The 23,302-nt window shown below is 33.0% G+C and overlaps 2 protein-coding genes across 2 annotated transcripts; one reads left to right on the top strand and one right to left on the bottom strand.

Moving 5' to 3' along the window:
- Nucleotides 1–2,525: 2,525 nt before the first annotated feature.
- On the top strand, nt 2,526–6,513 carry LOC129304160 (caffeic acid 3-O-methyltransferase). Its single transcript, XM_054943848.1, has 3 exons — nt 2,526–3,044; nt 5,350–5,725; nt 5,997–6,513. Exons 1-3 carry the CDS (start codon nt 2,626–2,628, stop codon nt 6,297–6,299), a joined length of 1,098 nt encoding a protein of 365 aa, XP_054799823.1. The 5' UTR covers nt 2,526–2,625; the 3' UTR covers nt 6,300–6,513.
- A 307-nt stretch (nt 6,514–6,820) lies between these two features.
- On the bottom strand, nt 6,821–11,442 carry LOC129304161 (protein DOWNY MILDEW RESISTANCE 6-like). The gene is made up of 4 exons (XM_054943849.1): nt 11,141–11,442; nt 10,799–11,046; nt 7,653–7,977; nt 6,821–7,557 (listed from the first exon to the last, which is right to left on the bottom strand). Exons 1-4 carry the CDS (start codon nt 11,336–11,338, stop codon nt 7,309–7,311), a joined length of 1,020 nt encoding a protein of 339 aa, XP_054799824.1. The 5' UTR covers nt 11,339–11,442; the 3' UTR covers nt 6,821–7,308.
- Nucleotides 11,443–23,302: the final 11,860 nt, after the last annotated feature.

The following is a 23,302-nucleotide window of genomic DNA, read 5'->3' as shown; positions in this document are numbered from 1 at the left end:
CTCATTGTAACTTAATGACTATGGCAAAATCAAGTAGGCAACTCTATCTTGTGTGTGTGTGTTTTCCTTTCTTACATACATTATATCCCCGTTTAATCTATTAATTAGATTTTACGAAACAATTGTCTACAATTCCATCTACTTGCTTAATTAAAAAGAGAACACTTCATCATGATAATTAGTTACAACACACAAATCCTTAAAAAGAGATTCACGTTCAAACTCGAGATGGCATATGCATGCACGGCAAATTAAAGCATAATAATATTACATTTTCGTCTTTATTTTATGGGGTTAGGTTGACAATATTTTGAGCAGAGACTAATTATTAAGATAACGCGGTGGTAGTCTCTATCAAGGGCGCTCACAATATCAGTAAAGAAACGAGAAAATTCTAAACTAGAGTTGGTAGTTGGTGAAGGATGCGACGTTTGGTGGCGAGTAGAGAAAGACCCATGGGTGTGAAAATTTTTACTATTAATCTTGCAAGTTTTGAGTTGATTGATTTGAGGCGAATTTATTTATAGACGAAGAGTGGGGTCAATACGGGAATTTCCACATCACACAATTTCTTTCTGCTCGCTTGTTGCATGTTTCTGTATTGCTTCTAGATTTTAGGTAAGATGTCATCCCCTTTGATTTGTCAATCCTACCATTTTCGGGGCATGGCTAAATTAATTTAAGAATTTAAACTAATAAAATATTGCAATAATAATGACTAGTTTTTATATCATTTTTAGTGACCGCAAACTCGAGTGGGCTTTCTGTATTTGATCACCACGGTATGATATTTGTGTGGATCTATAACCTTGTAAATAAAAAGCCTGCACCGGCATTTCTATAATTTAGGAACCATTTTGACGAAGGGTGCCCAAACGCAGAGCCGTTCAGACCATTAGATGTCCATAGTTTCATTGCTTTAATTTGGTTTTCCTTTCCATCAAAAAACAAGTTGAAAATTATGGATATTGAAAGTTTCAAACTAGTATGATTTTTTATTTTTGGGATAAAGGAAGTCATAGGAGAAAGGTGGAAGAATGTATAATAGAGAAAGGCCTCAAAGAAAGCAAACATAAACTCGAGCTGATTAATTATCTTATGCATGAATCATAAATCACTACCAAACAACATCTTAAAATGATTCTCGAATGATGAATCATCAGGTACAAAATTTGAGAGTGATTATCAAAGAAATGAATCATTGAGTAGGAAACTCATGAATGATTATCAGAGGGATGAATCACTATATGAAAAAAATTTGAGAGTAATTCTTGAAGGGATGAATTGCTAGGTGAGAGAAACTTAAGAGTGATTCCTATAAAGAAGAATCATGAGGCAAAATCTTAAATTGAACCATCAAAATATTGAAGACTAAATAAAAAGGTAGAGCTATTAGAAGCAATCTTATTCAAAACAAGATTAAGCATTAAATATAGACACTTCTTTCAGTAAAAATTTGAACCTTGGTTCGTTATGTTGTGAAGCAAACTAGCCACTCTTATTAGATCCATCCCTGTTGATGATATTTTAATATTTTTTGGTATATAATCTAATAAATAACAGATTTGTGAAAAATGTTATCTTTTTTCAATTAAAAAAAACATTGCTATCAACAAGCAAGTGCCTATTCTAATGGGAAGAGCTATACTCACCTAGGTGCAAAATCTTAAGTTCCAATCCATGTGAATGTAAAACATGCTTTTGAGAGAGTTATTTTCAATTAAAACCTAATAATATCTAAATCTAACTTAATCTGATAAATTTATGAAAAAGGATTGTTTTTGTTATGAACAGGGTCTCCAAGGACAACCAACCTGGAGAAGTCAATTATCACGCAACCAGATCAAGTAAATTGCAAGAAATGATCAAAACCATTGTTGTTTAACATTGAAGTGACACCATACACTTCACTCCATTCTTCTAACGGACACACACACACACACACACACACACACACGCACACACATATGGCAAGCAAATATTTTGCTCCATTCAAAAACCGGATTAATCAGAATATTTATCTGATTCCCTTTGATCTCATTCAAGAGAATTACTATGTTAATTAATCGTCATTGTCGCCAAAGCTCCGTTGTTAATTATTTGTCTGTTTATTTATTATCATAATGGGAACTGAAAAGCGAAGAGATGTTGACAATTAAAGCCAAAGATTGACAAACTTGCATGAGCCTGTTATCCAAAAGCGTGAACTTAATAACTAAACACAGCCTCAGGGGCAAATATATTGGATTAAAATAAATTCACACCTCATTCTCCAAACAGGGGAAGGAAATTTTTACTAAATAAAAATAAATACACGCTCTTGTCTGAGCTTGTGGTGAAATTTTCAAGCTGAGTTGAACACCTGACCAAATGGAATGAGCATTCATGTGTAATATATAAATTAAAAAAAAAGGTCAATATCCTAAATTTAATTTATTAATTTTAGGGTTGCTTGCGGGGTAGGGGTGGTTGGTGGGGGGTATCAATGGAAAGTTCTCAGCACAAAAGGACGCTATCGCCACTTGCAAATTTCCACTCACCACCCACTTCGGGACTCGGCGTCGTCACCATTTTTCACCATCCACTTCTTCTTCCCCAAAACCGCCCGATTAGCCCCGAGTCGTCATGGGTTCAGCCGGCGAGACCCAGATCACCCCAACGCACGTCAACGACGAGGAAGCGAACCTCTTCGCGATGCAATTGGCCAGCGCCTCCGTGCTCCCCATGATTCTGAAATCAGCGCTCGAGCTGGATCTGCTCGAGATCATCGCCAAGGCTGGCCCTAATGCTCAGGCTTCGCCCTCCGACGTTGCCTCTCAGCTGCCGACGAAGAATCCCGACGCGGCGGTGATGCTGGACCGCATGATGCGGCTGTTGGCCAGCTACAACGTCCTGACCTGCTCTGTCCGAACCCTTCCCGACGGCAAGATCGAGAGGCTCTATGGTCTGGCCCCCGTCGCTAAATACTTGGTTAAAAACGAAGACGGCGTCTCTATTGCTCCCCTCAACCTCATGAATCAGGACAAAGTCCTCATGGAGAGCTGGTATTTCCTTCTTCTTTACTTACTCCGTTTCTTATACTTTACTTGAATATCAATCTGTAATTTAACTTGCTAATTAATCAAATTATTAGATTCATACAAGTAATTAGAGTATTAGTCATCATCAATTAATGTGAAGGATGAAATAAGTGTGCACAATCAAACTTCGCGAGGACGATATATGTCAAGAAACAAAATGGACGGCTTATCTGGGTTTATTTTATTTCAATGCTTATTTATTTATTTATTAAAAGTGCCCAAAAGATATATAATATATATATATATTATATGCGGGGTACCTGGATGGAAAGCTCGAGAGAGGTTTACTAGTCTTGCAAGTTTCCATGGCACCCCGATTAGTGGGGTATTGTGTGTGGCCAGAACAAAATAATTAGTGGGTATGGTAAATGTGTAATTATTGATGATCATGTCATGGAGGTCGTGCATATTTTGATTTTTTGTCAACCTCAATATATGAAAAATTATAAATAAAGTGGCAAAATCCACGTATTTCTTATCCTATTTAGTGTGTATTTAATTTTCAATTTGTTACAAGTTTGTTAGTTGAAAGTTCATTTAATAAAACTCAATTTAATAAAAGTCAATTATTATAATAAAATTTGTGTTTGGATAATTTTTTTAAAAAATTAATTTAGTAAATTAAAAATTACTTGAATTAAGATAATGATTAAGTAAAATTAGAAAAGTGAGAATTAGTTAATAATAAAATTATACAAAGTACTTTCAAAAAGCTATCTAAAATTAAATTTAAAGGATGAACTTTTAGAACTTTTTAAATGTGTTTTTCAAATGAACTTTGAAAGCAATTTAAAGAAACCAAATTATTTTTATAGTTTTGAATATTCAAAAGTCTTTTTTGAATGTAAAAAGTAGGTAAACGTAACGGCCCTTAGTTGAATAATGGAGAGATGGAAAAGTGGGAAAGTGATTATCGAACTCTTTTTTTTTTAAATTAGTAATGTTTATCCAAGTTTAAAAGTTACCACTCAGGAAGGAAAGCTCCAGTTTTTTAGTAGAATCGGAGAGGAATGTTTTGAAATGGAATTATAGTTTTGAACGGTAATTACCAATTCAGGCATGTCATCTAGATTGCCTTCCCTATTGGACGTTTTGGATATTAATTAGTAAATTAATTATTACCCGGAAGATTGATCATTTATTTATTTATGTCCATGGAAATAGCAGCGGCCGGTAGGCGAAAAATTCGAAGGGATTAGAAAAAGGCATAAAAAGTGGGCCCTACCGGAATCGCAAATGTTGATTATATCTCAATGGAGACCACTCATGAGTTGTGTTGTGTTTGTGTGAAATGGGGCCACAACGCCACGCTCTTTGAGAGGTCCCCTGCAGTATACCTACCACTACCTTTCCCTGTGCTTGAAAACCATTCTTCGTTACGTTTCCTCATATTAATTACGTTAATTAATCCAACTCCTTGACCTTTGCTAAGTTAGGTCGAACTGCTTCTGGTTTCTTTTTCATGATTATTGTTTCCATACACTCATTTGATTAGCGTGGTAACGTTAGTTCACCTAAAAAACATTTGATACAATACAAATGAACCAGCCATAATATAAACATTGTAGCATAATACATGAGTTTCAGATAAAACTCACCTAAAATTTATTTTACCAAAAAATTATTGTAACCTGATACAAATAGTTAAATAAATTTAAGGAAAATATCATGACAAAATAAAGATATGGACAATGTATTCTAACTTTCTTAACTTGTCTTGGAGGCCGAGACGGATTTAAGGAGGGCAACCGCCCTTATTTTCCATCTCCTTTTGAAAGTTATTAAAATTTTCTCTATACCATATTCCCTACAAGAGGTGATGAATGATAAAAGACTGTTCTCAGTTAATTGTTTTATTTCTTGTGTTTTTATTTATACTAGACTCTCTTCGGGTAATAGAATTTGTTTTTCACTAAAAAAAAAAAATCTTTATAGAAATTGATAAAATTAATTCTGGCCCCCATACTTTATGTTATTTGAAATTTTGTCTCTCTGAGGCATATTCGAGTCAAGGACGAGTTTTGTGGAATTTTTTGGATATTTATCAACAATTTATTTATTTTAATAAAAATATAACATATTGATATACATGATTCTTAATAACCATGGGCTTGCTATTAATTTTTTTAAGTAATTTATAAGCCTATCTCGAGTGCTGTCAGAATTTTTCCTTCTATTCTATTTCGAAAATATAGATTTAAATAAATTGAAGAATATTGGAAATAAGGGGTTAAAAATTTAAATGACGATGGATATTGGGATATGGAAGGTACTACTTGAAAGACGCGGTTCTGGAAGGAGGGATTCCATTCAACAAGGCACACGGGATGACATCGTTCGAGTACCACGGGAAAGATGGCAGGTTCAACAAGGTCTTCAACAAGGGCATGGCCGACCACTCCACCATCACCATGAAGAAGATTCTGGAGACCTACAACGGCTTTGAGGGCCTCAAGTCTCTCGTCGACGTCGGCGGCGGCACTGGAGCTGTCATCAACATGATCGTCTCCAAGTACCCCTCCATTAAAGGCATTAACTTTGACCTCCCCCATGTCATCCAAGACGCTCCCTCTTATCCAGGTGTGGAGCATGTTGGTGGGGACATGTTCGTCAGTGTTCCAAAAGCTGATGCTGTTTTCATGAAGGTTAGTTCGCTTTAAATATTCTGTGTGTTGGACTGGCTGGTTGTTAGGCCCATATAATAGTTTCGGTGGCCTTGCATCATCACATCACCAAACAAGCAAACTATTAAAACAATTCAAAAAAGCCTTGGGCCATCAAACTAGCAACGTTTTGTGCTTGAGCTGGAATTCATTGGTTCATATCATAGGTATTCCTTTTGTAGTGGACCTTTGGTTTAAATAAATAAACACGACAAGTTGGCTGACTTGTAAGCGACGTGGGTAAATCATGCAGTGGATATGCCATGACTGGAGTGACGAGCACTGCTTGAAATTCCTAAAGAACTGCTACGACGCGCTTCCGGAGAATGGGAAGGTGATAGTGGCGGAGTGCATTCTTCCGGTGGCTCCGGACTCTAGCTTGGCCACAAAAGGTGTGGTCCACATCGACGTCATCATGCTGGCTCACAACCCTGGTGGCAAAGAGAGGACTGAGAAAGAGTTTGAGGCTTTGGCCAAGGGCGCTGGCTTCCAAGCTTTCCGGGTTGTTTGCTCTGCTTTCAACTCCTATATCATGGAATTCCTGAAGAACCCTTAACTTCTTCGTTTCTCACTCTTCATATCTGTTCACATGTCTTGCATTTGAGCTTGTCACATTGTGATTCTGCTGGTTTCCATGCCCCTTGTTCATCCGGAAATTCTACTTGTCTTCTTATATATAGGAAAAAGAATCACCAACAAGTTATTGTATCCTGCCTCTGTATAAAATAAATGAGTGTATTCTCTTGTAATTTAAGAATTTGCTTCCTTTACTCTACTTTTATCCTTCCCCGTAGCCCATGTTGGGGGTAATTTCATGCTATGGTTTTCCTACAAATTGCTTAAGAATACAAGGACATGCTAACAATATACTGAGAACCGAGAGTGGAATTAACTTCAGCGATTGAAATACCGTTAAGATCTGCAACTTTTAACATGTATAGATTAATAGTTATCGAAACATAGTCACAACACTCATAATAGTCTAGAAATTAGAAAACATAAACAGGGAAAATGGTAGAGGAATAATATAAAGCAGAGAGAAGAGAAAGCCTTCAGGGTGAGACACAATACCAAAACTGCAAAACCCGCGCGCAACATATGCCCATTATTATTCCTTGAACCACAATACTCCCACGCACATCCTCAATAGTATACACTGCAATGTTGTCCTTATTTGCCACATATAATGGCCAGAACACCCTAATGATTGAGAACATCGAACATTTCCTTGGTCTTTAAATAAAATAGTCTGATGAATGGCCTAAACATAGTCAGCTATATTCATTACATTACTTCATACTAATATTACAACAATCTCAGGAATCAAATTCTGAGATTATGAAATCAGAGCACTAAACTAAAAATCTACAAAGTCTTGTTTTGTTTCCTGAATGCCCCGCTTGCATCAAGAATTGCAAAACAAGAGGCATTAGGGAATTTCAAGGTTCGACTAATTAATGAAATTCCCTGACGGAGCACTGGAAATAATGTAGCAGTATCGTAACCTCACATGTGCTTTATAGGCTAGACTGACCTTGCTTAATCCCCAATATAAATTTAGAAGTTTACACGTTCTTGAAAAGTTCCAAACAGCTGATGTCTTTGTGCAAGTCTCTGCTCCAAAACTTCTTATAATACTCTTCATATGTATAACCCCTGTATATGGCTCCGTGTCCATCCTCCGTGAGTGGTTCTGCAGGGCTGATCAGAGCGTCGTCCTGAGGACACAGAAATGAAGCCACCGACAACCTCGGCTTCTCCGAGTTAACGACAGCACGATGCCACACGCTCTTGTAAATCCCGTTACTCAAAGCCTGCACCAAAATTCACACAAGCCTGTGATCACAACACAATGGGATCAAAATAAATGCATATACGAACGTTGCGAGTGTAGTGTATAGTGTGATGCCTGAATTTGATCCCCGATGTTGATGACGAAGGCATCGGGTTGTGGGTTAATGGCGACCCAGTTTCCGTCTTTGAGAACTTGAAGCCCCGACACGTCGACGCCTTGGAGGAGAATTGTGACAGCATTAGGGTCGGTATGACCCGGCAGGCCGTAGGTGAGCTCTGGTTCCGGACACGGAGGATAATAGTTGACGGCCATGTGCTGGCCCTGCTCCCCCAACACATTCTTGATGTGATCTTTGGGGAGGCCCAAGCTTTCTGATATGTACTCTTCTATTCTGAACCCCAACTCTCTGACCTCCATGCAGTAATTTCCCACCGTTTCTCTGTTCATTCCATTCCACACACATCACATCACAATCCATGTCACAAAAGAAAAAAAAAAAAAAACCACGGCTGCGTGGTTAAAAATGTCGTGTTAGGTATAGACTTGTGAAATACTGAATAAATTAAGTTTTGTCACGAGATAGAAATTTAACATGTTGGAACGCAGCCGTAGGGTGAGCACGGAGCTAACAGGTTGGAATTGTATCGGATGATTTTTTTTTAAATATTCTAAAATAATAGTTTGGATATGTCATCAACAAAGAAAATTATTTGGGCTGTTAATCACTGATGGTGTGTGGTTCTAGATGGGGTGACTTTTTCTTTTGTAATAGATGGGTGTGACTTGGTCAGTATGGACAAGGTCATTGATCCGTCGAAAGTGCTTGAGTGATGTCGACGAGCTGAAGAAATGCTCAAAACGTTCCAAAGCGTCACAATCTCGTGTCTCGACCCAACACGTCTACTCCATTTTTCAGATGATACGATCCAAATGACGTCTTAATTTAAAAATTATGGTTATTTTAAAACTTAAACTTATCGTTTATGTTTGCAAAATCAAAGTAGGTTTATTATAAAAATATTAAATAAACTGTATAGCTATAACTTTCTAGAATGTGACATCCTTTTTTTTTTAAACTAAAAAATTCTCAATTTGTTCATTACTAATAATATTAGGTCATTACAAATAAGTTATTCAAATATTTTACCTTGATTTATTCTGATATATAATCTTAAAATGAGATTTCAAAAAAAAAAAAAAAACTTAGATGCTATCGCAGCTTCAGTTTCACATGGGAACACTTTTCCTCCGGCCAAGTCAACCAACCACACAATAAATCAGTAAAGAAGCTTGCTTTCATATTTAATATTCCCCTTTAATATTTTTTTTATACTAAAAAAATTTAATAGGTTAAGCCCCAGGATCTTATTAGAGTTAAGATATGTTTTTAAATTTAAATAATATTTACAAACATACTTACAGATTATTTATCAACAAGATCATCACATTAACAATAAATTTTTACTAACTAAATCAACTTTTATTGAATTCTCCTTTATTCATTTTCTTAATATGATAAATGGGAAGAATTTCTTGTTGTGAAAAGGAAAGTCCAATTACCGGCCATTAGCGTTCCTATATGGTCAAGGAAATATAATTATCAAAATTAAAATTTCAAAGAGCCGTTTCGAACTCGTGATTTGACCTCACTTTATCTTTTTTATCCACACTTTAATAATAATAAATTTATTTTACTATTATTAATGCTTAAAAAAATTTAGTTGCTAGGAAAATCAGGTGATTTCAAAACATTTTGCCTTTCAGACACAAATAAGCCACGCACGAAACCATATCCGTATCATTTGGGTTACCCCACTTATGTATTATGTCTAGATCATTCTAATTCAAAATATTGGAAAGAAATATGAGTCTGTAAAATTAATAAATTATCACTATCATAATTGTCAGTGTATTAATCTATAATTCTCAAGAATTCAACTCAATTAAATTCTATCCAAATATGATATTACTTTTATCCATATTGAATTAAGAGTTTATATTTTGTGAACTCTGTCTAATGAAAAGTTAATGGTGCAAATAGATCGTATCAACTTGTAAGACATGCCGAATAAAACAAAAGAAAACAAAACAGTGATCGGCACACAATCAGAATCCAATCTAACTTCGTTTAACATGTGACGTTATAGGAGGTGCGGGCATATCAATTCTTTACTGCAAAGAACATGACACTAACATGGTGAGAAGAATAAATACACAGTAATATTATGAGAAAAAGAATATATCCATGCCGCCATGTTCAAAAGTCATTGAAGTTACCTTTAAACATTGAAAAAAAAAAAACATATATCCCATCTAGCTAGAAGAACAAAAAATGAATAAATTCTTTACTTTTATATATTAGAAGGATATATTTAAAATACAACAATATTATGTTATAATTCAATAAAATGATTTGTTTTGAAGGTTTTCTATCATGTGTTTATGTGTAATGTAAAGCTAAAGTACCTATCAATATCATCATTAGATTTATAAAAATTACAAGAAGCTTTTTTTTTTTAATAAAAAGACAATTTTATTCATTTTAAGAAGCTATATCGTTCACAAATCATAACACATGAGGTATTTTAAATGAAAATATGAGGTGATATTTTTAAAAAAATTAATTTGAAAAAATAGGCAAGAAATGACTTGAGAAATGCATGAATGTAAGAGAATTAGAGGAAGAGGGACGAACATGTGGAAAGGAAAGATATATTTCACGTGCAGTCATGTGTTTAAGATAATGGCACTTTCAGAAATACATGAATGTGATTACGCGGAGAAGATAAAAGAAGATCGGATTCTTTGTAACAGGAAGAAGGAAAAACAAGTCCAAAGGTAAATTAGAATTTTTAAAAGAAAAGAATGACTAATGCATAAACGTCCAGTCATAGTACTAAAAAAGCAGGTTAACCTAACAAGTTCACAAAGAGACTCTAATTCGTATGTCGGCTGCTTAGCTAGCTTATCTCATAAATTAGATGTTAATTTTAATTTTTTTGATCGTCCACCTCCTCTACTTCAAGAGGCGATCAATGATATATAAAAGCAACTAATTATGAAACTCCTATGTGATGTAATCTTTTTTTTATTTATTTGTATGATCCTTTTTAATCAAAAAAATTGATTGAATGAAATGTTTTGTTGAAGAGTAGTCTAATCATGAGTTGACTGCGATTATGATTTCTTGAAGCAGTCAAAACACTTCCATTATCACCGGACAGGGTTAGGGGGAAAAAATTGGGAAAGGAAGAACATACTTGAAAGAGGGAGGATTGGAAGGCCAGTGAGGGACATAAGTGTGGAGAGGATAACAATGGAGCCTGAGGTAGTCCCTCCAATTGTGGACCTTCTCCTTGTTAACGTTGAAGCTGGTGGACAGCCTGACGGTCTTGGAGGGATCTTCCGAGTACAGCTTCATCTTCTCCTCTACCGGCAGCCTGAAGAACTCGTACGCCACCTCCGACATTTTCTTCACAGCCTCCAAATCCACCCCATGGTTAATCACCTGCAGATTCCTCCAATTTCTAATTAGTCGAAACAAGTCACTCTGGCACACCGGCGTCAAGATTCGAAGGAATTAATTAACTAATTAAAAGAACCTGGAAAAAGCCAAAGGACTTGCAGGCCTGACCGACTAAGCGAACAATTTGAGACCTATCGGGGGAGGACAAGTCGATGAGGGGAACGTCCTGACATGCAGAGACCTGAGAGAGGCGAGGACGCTCTGATTCCGGGCGGACATAACCAGGAGGCAGGCTGGCGTGGCGGATTCCAGAGGACAGGACCTTGGCTTCCATTTTCGATTAATCAAGGAGAGAGGGATGAGGGAGGGAGATGAAAGCCTCAGAGTGTTGTTTTGGGCTTTGCCTCCCGGAAGCCAAGTGCTTAGAGTAAAACGGGTGTCGCCTTTATATAAACCAATTGCGTGCCTGTTTTTCAGTTGGGTTCTTTAATTTGTGAAAAGTGACTTATTAAAACCATATTAATTTTTTAATTGTATACTTGTGTATTCGTATTACAAATAATTTTGTTTTAGGCGTTATGACTACATGTGAACGTTTCTTTTAACAGATATTTAAATTTTGGTACAAAACTACAAAAGATTAATCCCTTCTGCTAAATTTAATCTTATAAAAATTAAAATTTAAAAAATAATTAATAAACGATATTTTTTTAATTTTGATAAAATATGCTTATAAATATAATTAGAATGGCCAAAAGCGTGGTGTGTTAAACCGTAAATGCTTAATGGCTGATTTTGGAGAATGCAGAGAGTAACAGAGACGCAAGGCTACAGGAGTTACCCCAAGGTCAAAATAGGAAAAGGGTACCTAGTACCAAGATGCTGTTCCGGATCCTGGGATCGTGGTTGGGTCCTACTGTCCTAAAAACAGCAATTATTGAGGAAGTTCAGCAGAGCGAGAATTGGGAACATAAACGAGCAGGTTTTAAAAATTAATTAAACTGGACCATACTGACCGGTTTAACCGGTTCAGCTGTAAACTAATCACAAATCGGTTGCGGTTGAAATTTACACACCGGGAATAAGCAAACCGGAAAAACCGAACGGTCAAGTAACCTAATTTTTTTTTTCTCTCCCCAAACAGCATAACGGCATTGTTCAGTGTTAAAAAAATAATAATAATAAAAACTCTGACCAAGCCTTGACGCACTCTCCGTCCGCCAGAAAGAGAAGAAAATAGAAATCGAAACCCAGCCAAAAGGAAGATGAAGCGGAGAAAGATTTAAAAAAAAAAAAAGAAAAAGAAAAAATAAGAAGAGAAGTTAACTTGCTGCAAACCATTGCCACAGAGGCGTTCCTTTGGTCACAAATCAGTTAGATCTGCCCTGAAACTATCAGATCCATGAACAATCTTGCACTTCAATCAAGGACTCATGGCGGCCGAAAAAGAGATAGAGAAGAAAAGAAGACAAGCTCTGCTAATGAGAAAACGTGAAAGAAGTGGAGGAATGAAATGCTTTTAGGGTTTAAGTATTATAAAATAATAACTGTTCCTTAATAAATGTGTCATTGGGGGGAAAAAAAACAAACTATTGTTAATATTGCATGTTAGGAGGGGAGGCGGGAAGAGTTGATTTATTAGATGTTGGTGTTGCAATTTTGAGAATTTAAATTAATTAAGATTAAAATCCGACTTGCCAAAAAAAGTAACATTAAAATATTGTTGATTTATAGCTTTGCTTATCTTAAAAAAATATTGTTTATTAATATTTTTTTCATCAAGATATTATTTATCTATCTGCTTTAATAAAATTCATTTATAAATAAACTTTATGAAAGTAGATTTTGGCACATTTTAATATTAAATTATAAAATTTATTGATTTTAACTACTATTTTTTTATAATGTTTTATATTAAATATTAAGATAAATTATTTTAATTAAAAACGGTTTGATTCTAATTCAATCACAATCCAACTATTAAACCATCAACTAATATTTTAAGTGGGTGAATGACTGATTTAAACTTTAAAACCTTGTGAGTAAGGAAATGAGAGCCTCGTTATGAATCCCTTTCCAAGGCTGGACTAGTTCGTTTCAGTACTCGTGTACCTTTAAATTTGATTCAACCGTTCCCTGCTTCTCTCATTTATTTCTCTCTTCCTAGCTTTGGTTTTATAAAAATTATTAAAATGGGCTCCCCTTTTTAATTAGGAGTATTCACCGGGACAAAAATTGAGATACTCTTATCTCATGTCTTGTCTTAAAAAAAAATTAAGATTAAATTTTTATTTTGTCTCATCTCAAAAGTCATACTGTCTCATTAAAAATTGAGATATCTCATTTTCTTAATAAATCAGATAACGCAAAGGAAAGGTTTGAATAATAATATTTATTAAAATTTTAAATTACATAATTTATTAAGTTTAAAATCAAAATAATGTATAAATTATAACAATTTAAAGTTAATTATTGAATTACATCAATCACAAATATAAGTGTATAATACATTAGGAAAAAAATTACAAATAATTTATAGGTTACAAAAACAACAACAATAGACAAGTCAAGTATAATATTAAATTATTATTTTTATTTTTTAGTTAAGATATACTAAATTAATTACTCTTCCAAAAACAAAGCAAGGAATACAATATAAATAAAAGTTATTAAATGAATATATATAAAAATAAATTATATTAATATAATAATATATTATAAAGAAAGATGTTACCTAACACTATGTAGTCTGTGTCATTAAAATCATCAATATAAAAAAAATTTGTTTTCAATAAAAATTGCATGTATTAAAATTATCATTGATGTAATTAATATAAGTATAAATTATATTAATATATTTAATATTTTTTTCAAATAATAAAATTATATATATACATACTATTTGAGACAAGACGAGACATCCTAAAGACAATCTTGTGGCCCGTTTCATCCCAAATCTCTTTTCAATCTCATCTTGTAAAGTCACATCCTAATTATTTTTGGATCGGGATGAAACCTGTGCTGATATAATTAAGATAGCTATAAGTTAAACACTCATACTTCCAACAAGATTATAAATCATTTTCCAGAAATGTTGTTTAATTCAAAATATAGAATATCAAATAGGTGTAATATATATTTCAATTATATCCTCATTTTATTAGGTACTTAATGAAAGTGTTTTAAATAAATTAAATGTTATATTTATTGCACTCAATGACATGAATGAAAAGATGTAAAAATTTTTAAAAAATTAATATTTAAACTACTCTTTTTTTTACAAACATAAATTAGTTAACAATAACTTGTACTATAGTTCAAAAGGAGTTATTTTTAATTGAAAATTTTCTCTAGTCTTTTCGATCCTTATTACAAAGCATCTCTAACCATCTCACTGAAATCAAGAAAAGGTGGTCAAGTCAATAAATTTAAATAAAAATAGAATAAACTTTCAATCTCACTCATATTTGAATGAAAAGTTTTCAAATTTACATTATATTTTTCTCATAATTGATAAATTTAAATAGGGTTAATATTGTAAGAATAATTTATACCCCATCAAGTGCCTTGTATTAAGGATCTCATTAATTTTTTTAAAATGTGCCTTATAATAAAGACTGGATGGAGTGATAAATTTATTAATAATTAATATTGTCTTGTTAAAAATACCTTTTGATATAATGGATTAAATGGCAACTTGAACCTTAAATTATAGATTTAGAGATAATTTAAATTTATATTTATATTTAATATATTTTAAATACTAAACAATTAAATTTAAGATAATTTTATTTTGATCGTTAAATTAAAATAAATAGTCGTTACTTGTAAAGATTGGTACCTAGCCTTTTTCACACACTCCTCCCATCCTTCTCCTTCCCTTGATGCGTTTTGGAATGATTAGGTTTGGGGTGGGAGGGGGAGGGGAGAGACATCAGGTAGGAGGGGAGAATGAGAGGGAGGGAGAGCAGAGAAAGGGGGGAGAGAGAATAGTTTCAAAGCCTTTGAAGAAGTCTTCAAATGCAAAGTTGTCAGTACATGCCACTTGTCTTGTAAATCCAAGTCCCATCACTTAACTAACGATAATTTTGTCTACGATAATTATAAAGGTGAGATTGCTTCAAGTTTAATTATTTAAAATTTAAAATATATTAAATATAAGTTTAATATTTAAATCATGCTTAACATCATAATTTAAAATCTAAATCATCATTTAACCCATTACATTAAAAGGTATTTTTTAATATAATTACCATCTAGTGCTTAATTAAGCGATCATAGTCATTTCTATCTTTTGTTATTATTTTTTAATTTCATATAATTACATATCTTTAGGGAGATAAAAATAATACTCTTTAGTTATATTTACAAATCACTTTTAACATTTTTACTGTAATCAATAAAAATTTTAAAATTTATTAACTTTATCTAAAAGTTCAAATTTTCAACTTTATCCCCATACAATATATATACTTTAAAAGTTATATATTCTTACATTGAATAATCTTTCTAATATTTAATAAGAAAAAAATAATAAAAATAAATATAATAATCATTAAGATACCTTAAACAAGATTAAAATAAATACTTTATCTGTTTTACAAATAGAACCACAGGAGAATTTGAGAATTTTGGGGCGGGGGTTAAGTAGATCAGAGTGGTTAAAAAATCCTAGGCATAAGCCTCTGGATCGTATGAAAAGATCGGTCAAGGTTGATGATAGGGCTATGTAAAAGTCTTTCAATTCTGTCTGGTCCAATCCAACCCAAGATGGTCTCAGTCTTGTTTGGTCTGTATAGACACTGGTTCTTCGGGACCAAAAAAACTGAAAAGATCATATTATTTTTTCGGGTTGGACTGGAGAAGAGGCTAGACATCCAGACCACTTGGTCCAGTCCAGTCCTATTAATTTTTTTATTATAATTATAATTAATTTATTTTTGACAAATGTTTGAAGTGTAATTGATACTAAGGAGATGATTGCATGAAGATTTATTAAATTTATTTTTAAATTATTATTGCAATGTAGTCTTGTTGAATTTTACTAAGTATTGTTTTTGTTAAAGTTATATTTGAACTATAAGAGAAATATTTTTTTTCTTATTCTTAAAAATTATTATGGATTTATTATTATTATTATTATTATAAGTGTTTTTATCATTTTAATTGAGTTTATTACGTTGAAATAGATTATTACCTCTCATAGAATAGAAAGGAAAAAAAAAGTAAAGTGAGTACTGGATTGATAGGACCATTCTCCTAATTATTTGGATCAAGTTCGGTCTTGTTAATCCTTGAATTATCATTAGACAAGATCAAATTACAGATTGCTTAATTCAATTCTTTTTATAAAAAAAATCGAACTTTAAATTAAAGTAAAATTTAATATCATCCTGTCTTTTGTGCAATCCTAACAGATGAGGTTGAGTTGAAAGAGTAGACTAGTGATGCATTTGACGCGTTCAAGGGAAGCGGTGGTGATGAGATTGAGTGGAAAGAGCAGACTAGTGATGCATTTGACGCGTGCAAGGGAAGCGGTGGTAATTGTCGAAGTCGAAACAAACATAAATGGACACAGTGACAGTACAGTGGCAGGACATTAGGGCAAGACCGAGTCAAGGTGGAGGAAGATATTAAAGCAAAAACAATGAGAAGGGGAATCAACGATGACAGAACGGAAGATGATAACAAGTGTGTGTACACAGTACAGACACACCGAATGGGTCAATGGGAAGCCTGCATATATGTGGTTGTGGAAGCTGAGAATGTTGAAATTAGCTCAGCGCGTGTGGAGGTTCATTCATCTTCTGAGTCATGACAATTGACTAGAAACAACGCAGGGGACTAGGGGAGCCCAAAAGAGATGCCAGATGCCGCTTTGATTTCGACACATATTTTGAGCGATTCAAACATTTTACATCCAGTTTTGCGTCGTGATCATCAGTTTAATCACACGTAATAAAAGCATCATGACCGGAGCTCGCATGTGGATTAGCATCCTGCTCGCCGTTCTAATGGTGGGCGTGATAGTATATGATGTGGGCTGCTCAATTTGTTTTGGCCTTTCAAAGTACTTGCTCAGGATCTTATTGTATGGAACGTCTTCTAAAAAGATTGCTTGGTTCCTGAGTATCAATATCTTTCTTTCATTATTATCTCTATTTAAATTTATTAAATATAAAAAAGAATATGATGCAAATTTAAATTCTTTTCATTTAAATAAAAATAATATTAAATGATTATCATACACTATAATATTTTTGTCTTGTAACAACAGTTGAGAAAACTGATACCAAAAATAAAAGGCAATATTTTTAAAATTGTACCTATTTCAATGTTACTTGTTATAAAATGCAACAATTTTTGCATTCTATGGTCACACATTTCCAAAATTGTTGCCTATATCTTATAAATAAGCAACAGTTATTATGTTAACATATTGTCACAGTTTTAAAAAGTCGTTTATCATATAATAGTAGACTAACAAATTAAGAATTGTTGTGTATGCACAAAATAAGAAAAATTTAGAATTTTTATTCATGCCAGACATCCAAACACCCTAAACCTTAAGGAAGACAAAAATGACTCTTATCACTTTTCCAAAACCACTATCATGTTATTTAAAGCAAATTATTTTATATACTGATAATTTTTAAAGTAATTTTTGAATTTAACTAATTAAGAATTTAAAAAATTAATCAATTAATTATTTAATTAATAAAAGTATAACCAAAAATATTAAAAAGTGTAAAAATAAGTGGTTTTTATGTATAAAAACATAATACACAAAAGTTGTTAAATGTTGTAAAAAAAAAACATTTAAATACAACATTTATATAATTATTGCTTGTTAGAAAACGGAATGGTTTTTAAATGTTATGAAAAAAAATTATTTTATAAGTAACAGTCCTAATGTTACTCATTAAAAAATATAATTTAATAATTTAAAAGTATTGCCTATTCTATATCAGCCAACATTCTTCGAATATTATCAAATATTTGTTGCTTGAAATAGTAATTAATTCCAACACTTATAAAATATTGCTTATTTACATATTAGACAATACTTTTAAAATAGTTGTAAAGTGAAGTGCCGTCAAACGCAAAAAATGTTGTGATGATATTTGTAGACAAAATTAATAACTTTACCTTCTCTTCTTAATTTGGATTAGTTAAAAATATTTTATAATAACAAGCATGTGTGATTTATGAATGGCTGGAAGGTAATCCATGCACATACGTACATATATAAAATAAACTAGAAATGGTAAGAGTCAATATCTTGAGTTAGAGGGGACAAAATCATTTACACATTCATAATTTAAAAAAATAATAATAAAAATTATTTAATAATTACATATCTTATAAATTTTCTCGATATGATTTTATATTTTGAAATCGTTGAACAATTATTTCATTATCAATGCTTTTAAATACATCTTTCTTAATATAAGTTACAAGATAATTATTCATCTATGAATTCTTCATTCAATTGTGCAACCGATTTTTCATAAATTTTATAGCAAGAAAAGGTCTTTTAATTGTTGTTGTGACAATAGGTAATACCATTGTTAATTTTAATAGAAGGTAAATCAATAAATAAATAATATACCCTTCAGTTTCAACTAATTTTTCAGTAAATCTGATTTGAGATTTCAAATGATATGGGCCATATTATTTTTTTTATTTTCTTAAAAATTTAATAAATATTAAATTTTTATAAAATAATATTATTATTTGGATATATCGAAATTATAGGCTAAAATTTATTAAAATTTTGAGTTAAAAAAATTTAATTTTAAATCTGAGTTAAAAGGTAATATAAAACGAGTTTAAAATGTAAAATATAAAAGGAGGGGTGTAAAATATAAATGCCCTTATTTCCATCCCTTAATAAGTAATTTTTTTCTATTTGAGAGGGCATATTCCCACACCACCCAAAAAAAAAAACACAAATACATGCGGAAGCATGTGAGTGCTCAGAGGCACGTCCTGTCACATTTATGATTTGGGGGACCCTCCAATTAATTTCATTAATGAATCTCTCACGTGTCCACTCACGTTCTCAGAATAAACGAGCCTCTATGAGTGGTGAGTTAGGCTGTTAGCATGCAGGAATTATAGGATAAGGACGATCCAAGTGAACTCAATCAGTAACTCGGAAAATATACAACAAGAAGTTGATATGATTAAATAGCCACCCTGATTCTACCAAAAAAGAATAGCCACAGTAACTCTATGTCTTCCATTTGCACGTAGGCTTTGTCAATTACAATGAATCCGAGTCGCCGACTTTTCACTAGAGGTCGGAGGATGGATCATGTGGCGGTCGCAATATTTCGCAATTGAATTTTCTGCCGCCGACAGAGAGAGGGACCAGAAGAGGTATCTCGAATATTAAATTTGAGAGTTTTCTTTTTGGGAAAGAAATAGACGAGTAGATCGTGTCATGTGCGTAGCAGAGGTGAGCTGTGAATGCAGAGTACGGGCCGGTTCTTACGAACACAAGTTGCTCGTTCCATGACGCCCTTGTGATGACATCACGCTCTGACAAATCCCTGACTCTCGTTGCTATTTCCGGACAAACTTCCACTTGCCCTTGCCATTACGCTCTGCCGTTATCCCTACGCCTCCGCCCCTACTTGAAACTTTGCCTTGTAGAATAATAAAGACCGAGTAATTAATTAATAGAGGCAATGTTTGAATATTTTTACATTTTAAGAGTGAAGGGATTGAAAGTGATTGCGACGTATAAATGGCTCTAGACAAAATACACACGGATCGACACTAGAGTGTTCACACAAATAGGGATAAGATTGACAACAAGATGATAGGTAAGATATGTTATCCTGGATTATCAAGAGAGGGATGGTTCCGAGTTGTTGATTGTTGAATAGTGAGTGCGTGGAGGAGACATCACAACCAAGTCGGCAATGTCAATTCACATCTCGTTTCTTAAACCATTGAGAGTAGGGTTGTGTGAAAGCTTATAGTCCTAAAATAATTAGTTTAAAGGATCAAAAATATCAAATTTTATTCTCGAGTTAGCTAGGATAAGAGACCAAATTATTAAATCACTTGATCAAGTTCGGTTTTGTGAAACTATTTTAACGTAATTTTAATTATTTTAAATAAATTTAGATACTTTGAATGTAGCATTTTTATTTCAATTAGCATCTTGCCTCTGATCTAATTGCCTTGTGCCTCGCCCCTGCTTCATCTCGCTCTGATCTCTACTCTCGTCTTCTTCTTGTCTCGCATTTGATTCTGCTAAGCGAGATTTCTTCTCACTACTTGCTCTGATTCGCAGCTCGAGTTATAGGCATGATGTATCTTTTACTTTATCAAAATCTTCCTCCATCTGTTTGTATTTCTTATCATATGAAATGGCAGAGATTAAGTTTTTTGTTTTTCCTTCCTGTTTGCTTAGATGTTACCTTCCTATTCTCAATTTTTTTTTTTATAGTGGAGATTAAGACTTATTTTAGGCATTAGCTTCATGGAAAAAGGAAAAAAAAAACTAATTGAATACTAATTTATTAGGATCAATCTCCATCTTATGGATTAAGTCTAATTTTATTAATCTTCAAATTACAATCAGACCAGATCAAATTATATATTGCCTAACTCATTTTTTTTTATAAAAGAAATCAGACTTTAAGTTCAATAAAAGTTTAATCTTGTTTAATATTTTGTGCAATCTTAATTGAAGTCACTTTTCCTGCCTAATAAACAATTCTCCCAAAAGCTTTTGTGAGATAGGAAGGAGGAAATGGCAAGGAGGTTATTGAGTGGTGGGCGGTTCTCACTCAAGTTTAAATAGACAAGGGAAAATTGAATACTAAACCTCAGAGCATATTACAATTTCAAACCCAAGACTTCTTCATGTTATGATAAAACTCCACATGCTTATATCGTATTCAATCCATGGAGAGTGGCAACCCAACAGCTTTAATAACTTCGGGTCTTATATATTTTCTTGCCATAGGTTAATTGCGACTTCGTTGGATGTTGAGTTCAAGTCTTTCTCTGTCATCCTGCAAATTATTCCTCCCATTTTTACATATAAAAGTTTTTTTTAATTTTTTTTCCTCAAATATAAGAGGCTGTTATTATATTTTTTAATGAATTGATCATTATATTTTTATTAAATTAAAAAGAGAAAAAATAAGTATTCTTATTAATTTACTTAAAAAAATTATTTTTTATTTATAATAATTAGAGTCAAAATTAGAATGTTATTATATTTTTAATTAAATAATTAATTTTTATTAATTTACGTAATTTAATTAAAAATATTTTATATATAAAGATGGAGGGAGTGAAATGAAAACCAGACACGAAGCTGTTAGCTGGAGATCATTAACTACCAAGTAAACTCGTAACCATTAACTAAATCAGCGAAAAAAACGTTTTCTTTGGTTCAATCACTCGCTGCATTACATCACTGATGTGAATATAATTGTATATGGACCGATCCAGGCTGTGTTAATTACAAACGCATTGTCCCATGTCCCCATATGATTGTTGTTTCATCAAGCCCTTGCTCTACGTCAAAAACAGCAACAGTTTTAAAGGGCCCATCTCGTTGACATCAAGATGAGACCGCGAATTTGTTTAAACAAGTCGGTCAACTGCGACCGTGTTGTTTACTCCTTCATTAATGGCGAGCTGTTCCAAATTCCAGCTCAAAAGCATTGTTTAGATCGCTTCAAAACCCGACCCCGGCGAGTGCGGCATCTTTTATTTTGCTTTATCTGGTCGGGTCGTTTTTCCGACAAATTTTCGGATCAGTTTAACGCGTTCGATCCGTATGTGAAAAGAGCACCGAATCACTAATTTTTCGTACTCCTGAAATTATGATTTGATGTGTTAATGATTTGATGTTATAGAATATGTCTAACTTCATATCAATCCACAAGCCGCAAATGAATTCTACAGGATTGGGTGGATTGGTTTCCATTATACAGAATTTTGAAGGTGTTTTTCATAATTCGTGAATAATATAATTTATTATAAATTTTATACTTTACTTTTATATAAAAAAATATTCATTGATTGTGAGCATTGAATATTGATTCATCTACTGTATTTCTCTAATTTTATTTATAAATCACTTTTAATATATTTTATTTGTATTAATAAAAAAATTCAAAACTCATTAATTTCATCTTAAAATTTAATAAATTTTAAACTTTATTTTTATTAAATATACATATTTTAATAATATATATTTTTTCTTCAACATTTAAATAAGGACAAAAAAAATTTATGATAAAAATTTAATAACATAACTTATAAGGAGGACTAAAAATATTTTTCTTTCTCTTTATTTTATAAATAAGATCAGAAAGAATAATTGTAGTAGGTTTTTGGGAGAATAACGTAAAATTTCTCTCAAAATATCTAAATAACAATTAGTTACTTCAAAATTAATAATTCTTTTTAAGTTTTTGAGGACTTGTCTGTCATTTTTTTTTGTGAAAAGACACTTTTGGCAAAAAAAAATCCCAAAACCCAAATCTCTCCTTCCCTTCTGGCCAGTGAATTACATCGTGTGTCTGCACAACCATAAAACACGAACAGTATACACTGGATCTGGTACAATTTCATATCGCAAGCACTAATGCTCCTGTCCTGAAGGAGCTGGTATTCAAAGAAACTAGGAAAATAAAAACCAAGATGTAACGACATCAACAACAGCAAATTAAAGTAACAACAACAACAATAAATTGTGGGAGAAAAGTTGCGGATGATCAAGTAGCCAGCCACCTAGAATGGCTCCCAATCAAGTATTTGGATGTTCATGTTACGGTTTTCATTGCACCTGCTTGGCCTTGGAATCTTTCTCATTCCCGATTCGTCATCCTCATGCTCGTTATTCCCGTCCCAGTACTCCTCCGCCTCGTCACCATCATCTTCTTCCTCGGCTCCTCCTTCTCTTTCCTCTTCCTCTGTTTCCTCTGGTTTGTGGAGAGAATGGTTGAGGGTGGACAGGAGCAAGAGCCTAAGCTTGCCATGGCTGCGCTCCGCTTTGAAACAGGAAAGATGAGAAGGGACAGCCATCTTCACGGCGAGTCCTGACTTGAACCCATCCCTTTTTACCCATCAAAGACAGTGGAGGTGAGAACTCAGCAATGCTTTGGTTCCCGTGTTTGTGTCTGTGCAGAAACGAGGCGAAATTCACTAGCCAGAAGGGGAAGGAAAGATTGGGTTTTGTTTTTTTTTTTTTAAATTGTCTTTTCACAAAAAAAAATGACAGATAAATATTCAATTATCACATTTCATGATATTTAAT

This window comes from Prosopis cineraria, unplaced genomic scaffold (genome assembly GCF_029017545.1).
Source record: "Prosopis cineraria cultivar Desert tree isolate PC_DT_omini unplaced genomic scaffold, ASM2901754v1 PC2, whole genome shotgun sequence".
NCBI classification, from domain to species: domain Eukaryota; kingdom Viridiplantae; phylum Streptophyta; class Magnoliopsida; order Fabales; family Fabaceae; genus Prosopis; species Prosopis cineraria.
Note: the sequence above shows the minus strand (reverse complement) of the source record. Positions and strands in the feature narration are given on the sequence as shown.

Excerpts from the sequence above, each read along its gene's own strand:
- LOC129304161 (XM_054943849.1), bottom strand. The coding sequence starts at position 11,338 with ATGGAAGCCAAGGTCCTGTCCTCTGGAATCCGCCACGCCAGCCTGCCT. Across the intron at positions 7,978-10,798 it reads TCCAATCCTCCCTCTTTCAA|AGAAACGGTGGGAAATTACT; the intron begins GTATGTTCTTCC and ends TGGAATGAACAG. Across the intron at positions 7,558-7,652 it reads ACATCGGGGATCAAATTCAG|GCTTTGAGTAACGGGATTTA; the intron begins GCATCACACTAT and ends ATTTTGGTGCAG.
- LOC129304160 (XM_054943848.1), top strand. The coding sequence starts at position 2,626 with ATGGGTTCAGCCGGCGAGACCCAGATCACCCCAACGCACGTCAACGAC. Across the intron at positions 3,045-5,349 it reads AAAGTCCTCATGGAGAGCTG|GTACTACTTGAAAGACGCGG; the intron begins GTATTTCCTTCT and ends GGGATATGGAAG. Across the intron at positions 5,726-5,996 it reads CTGATGCTGTTTTCATGAAG|TGGATATGCCATGACTGGAG; the intron begins GTTAGTTCGCTT and ends TAAATCATGCAG.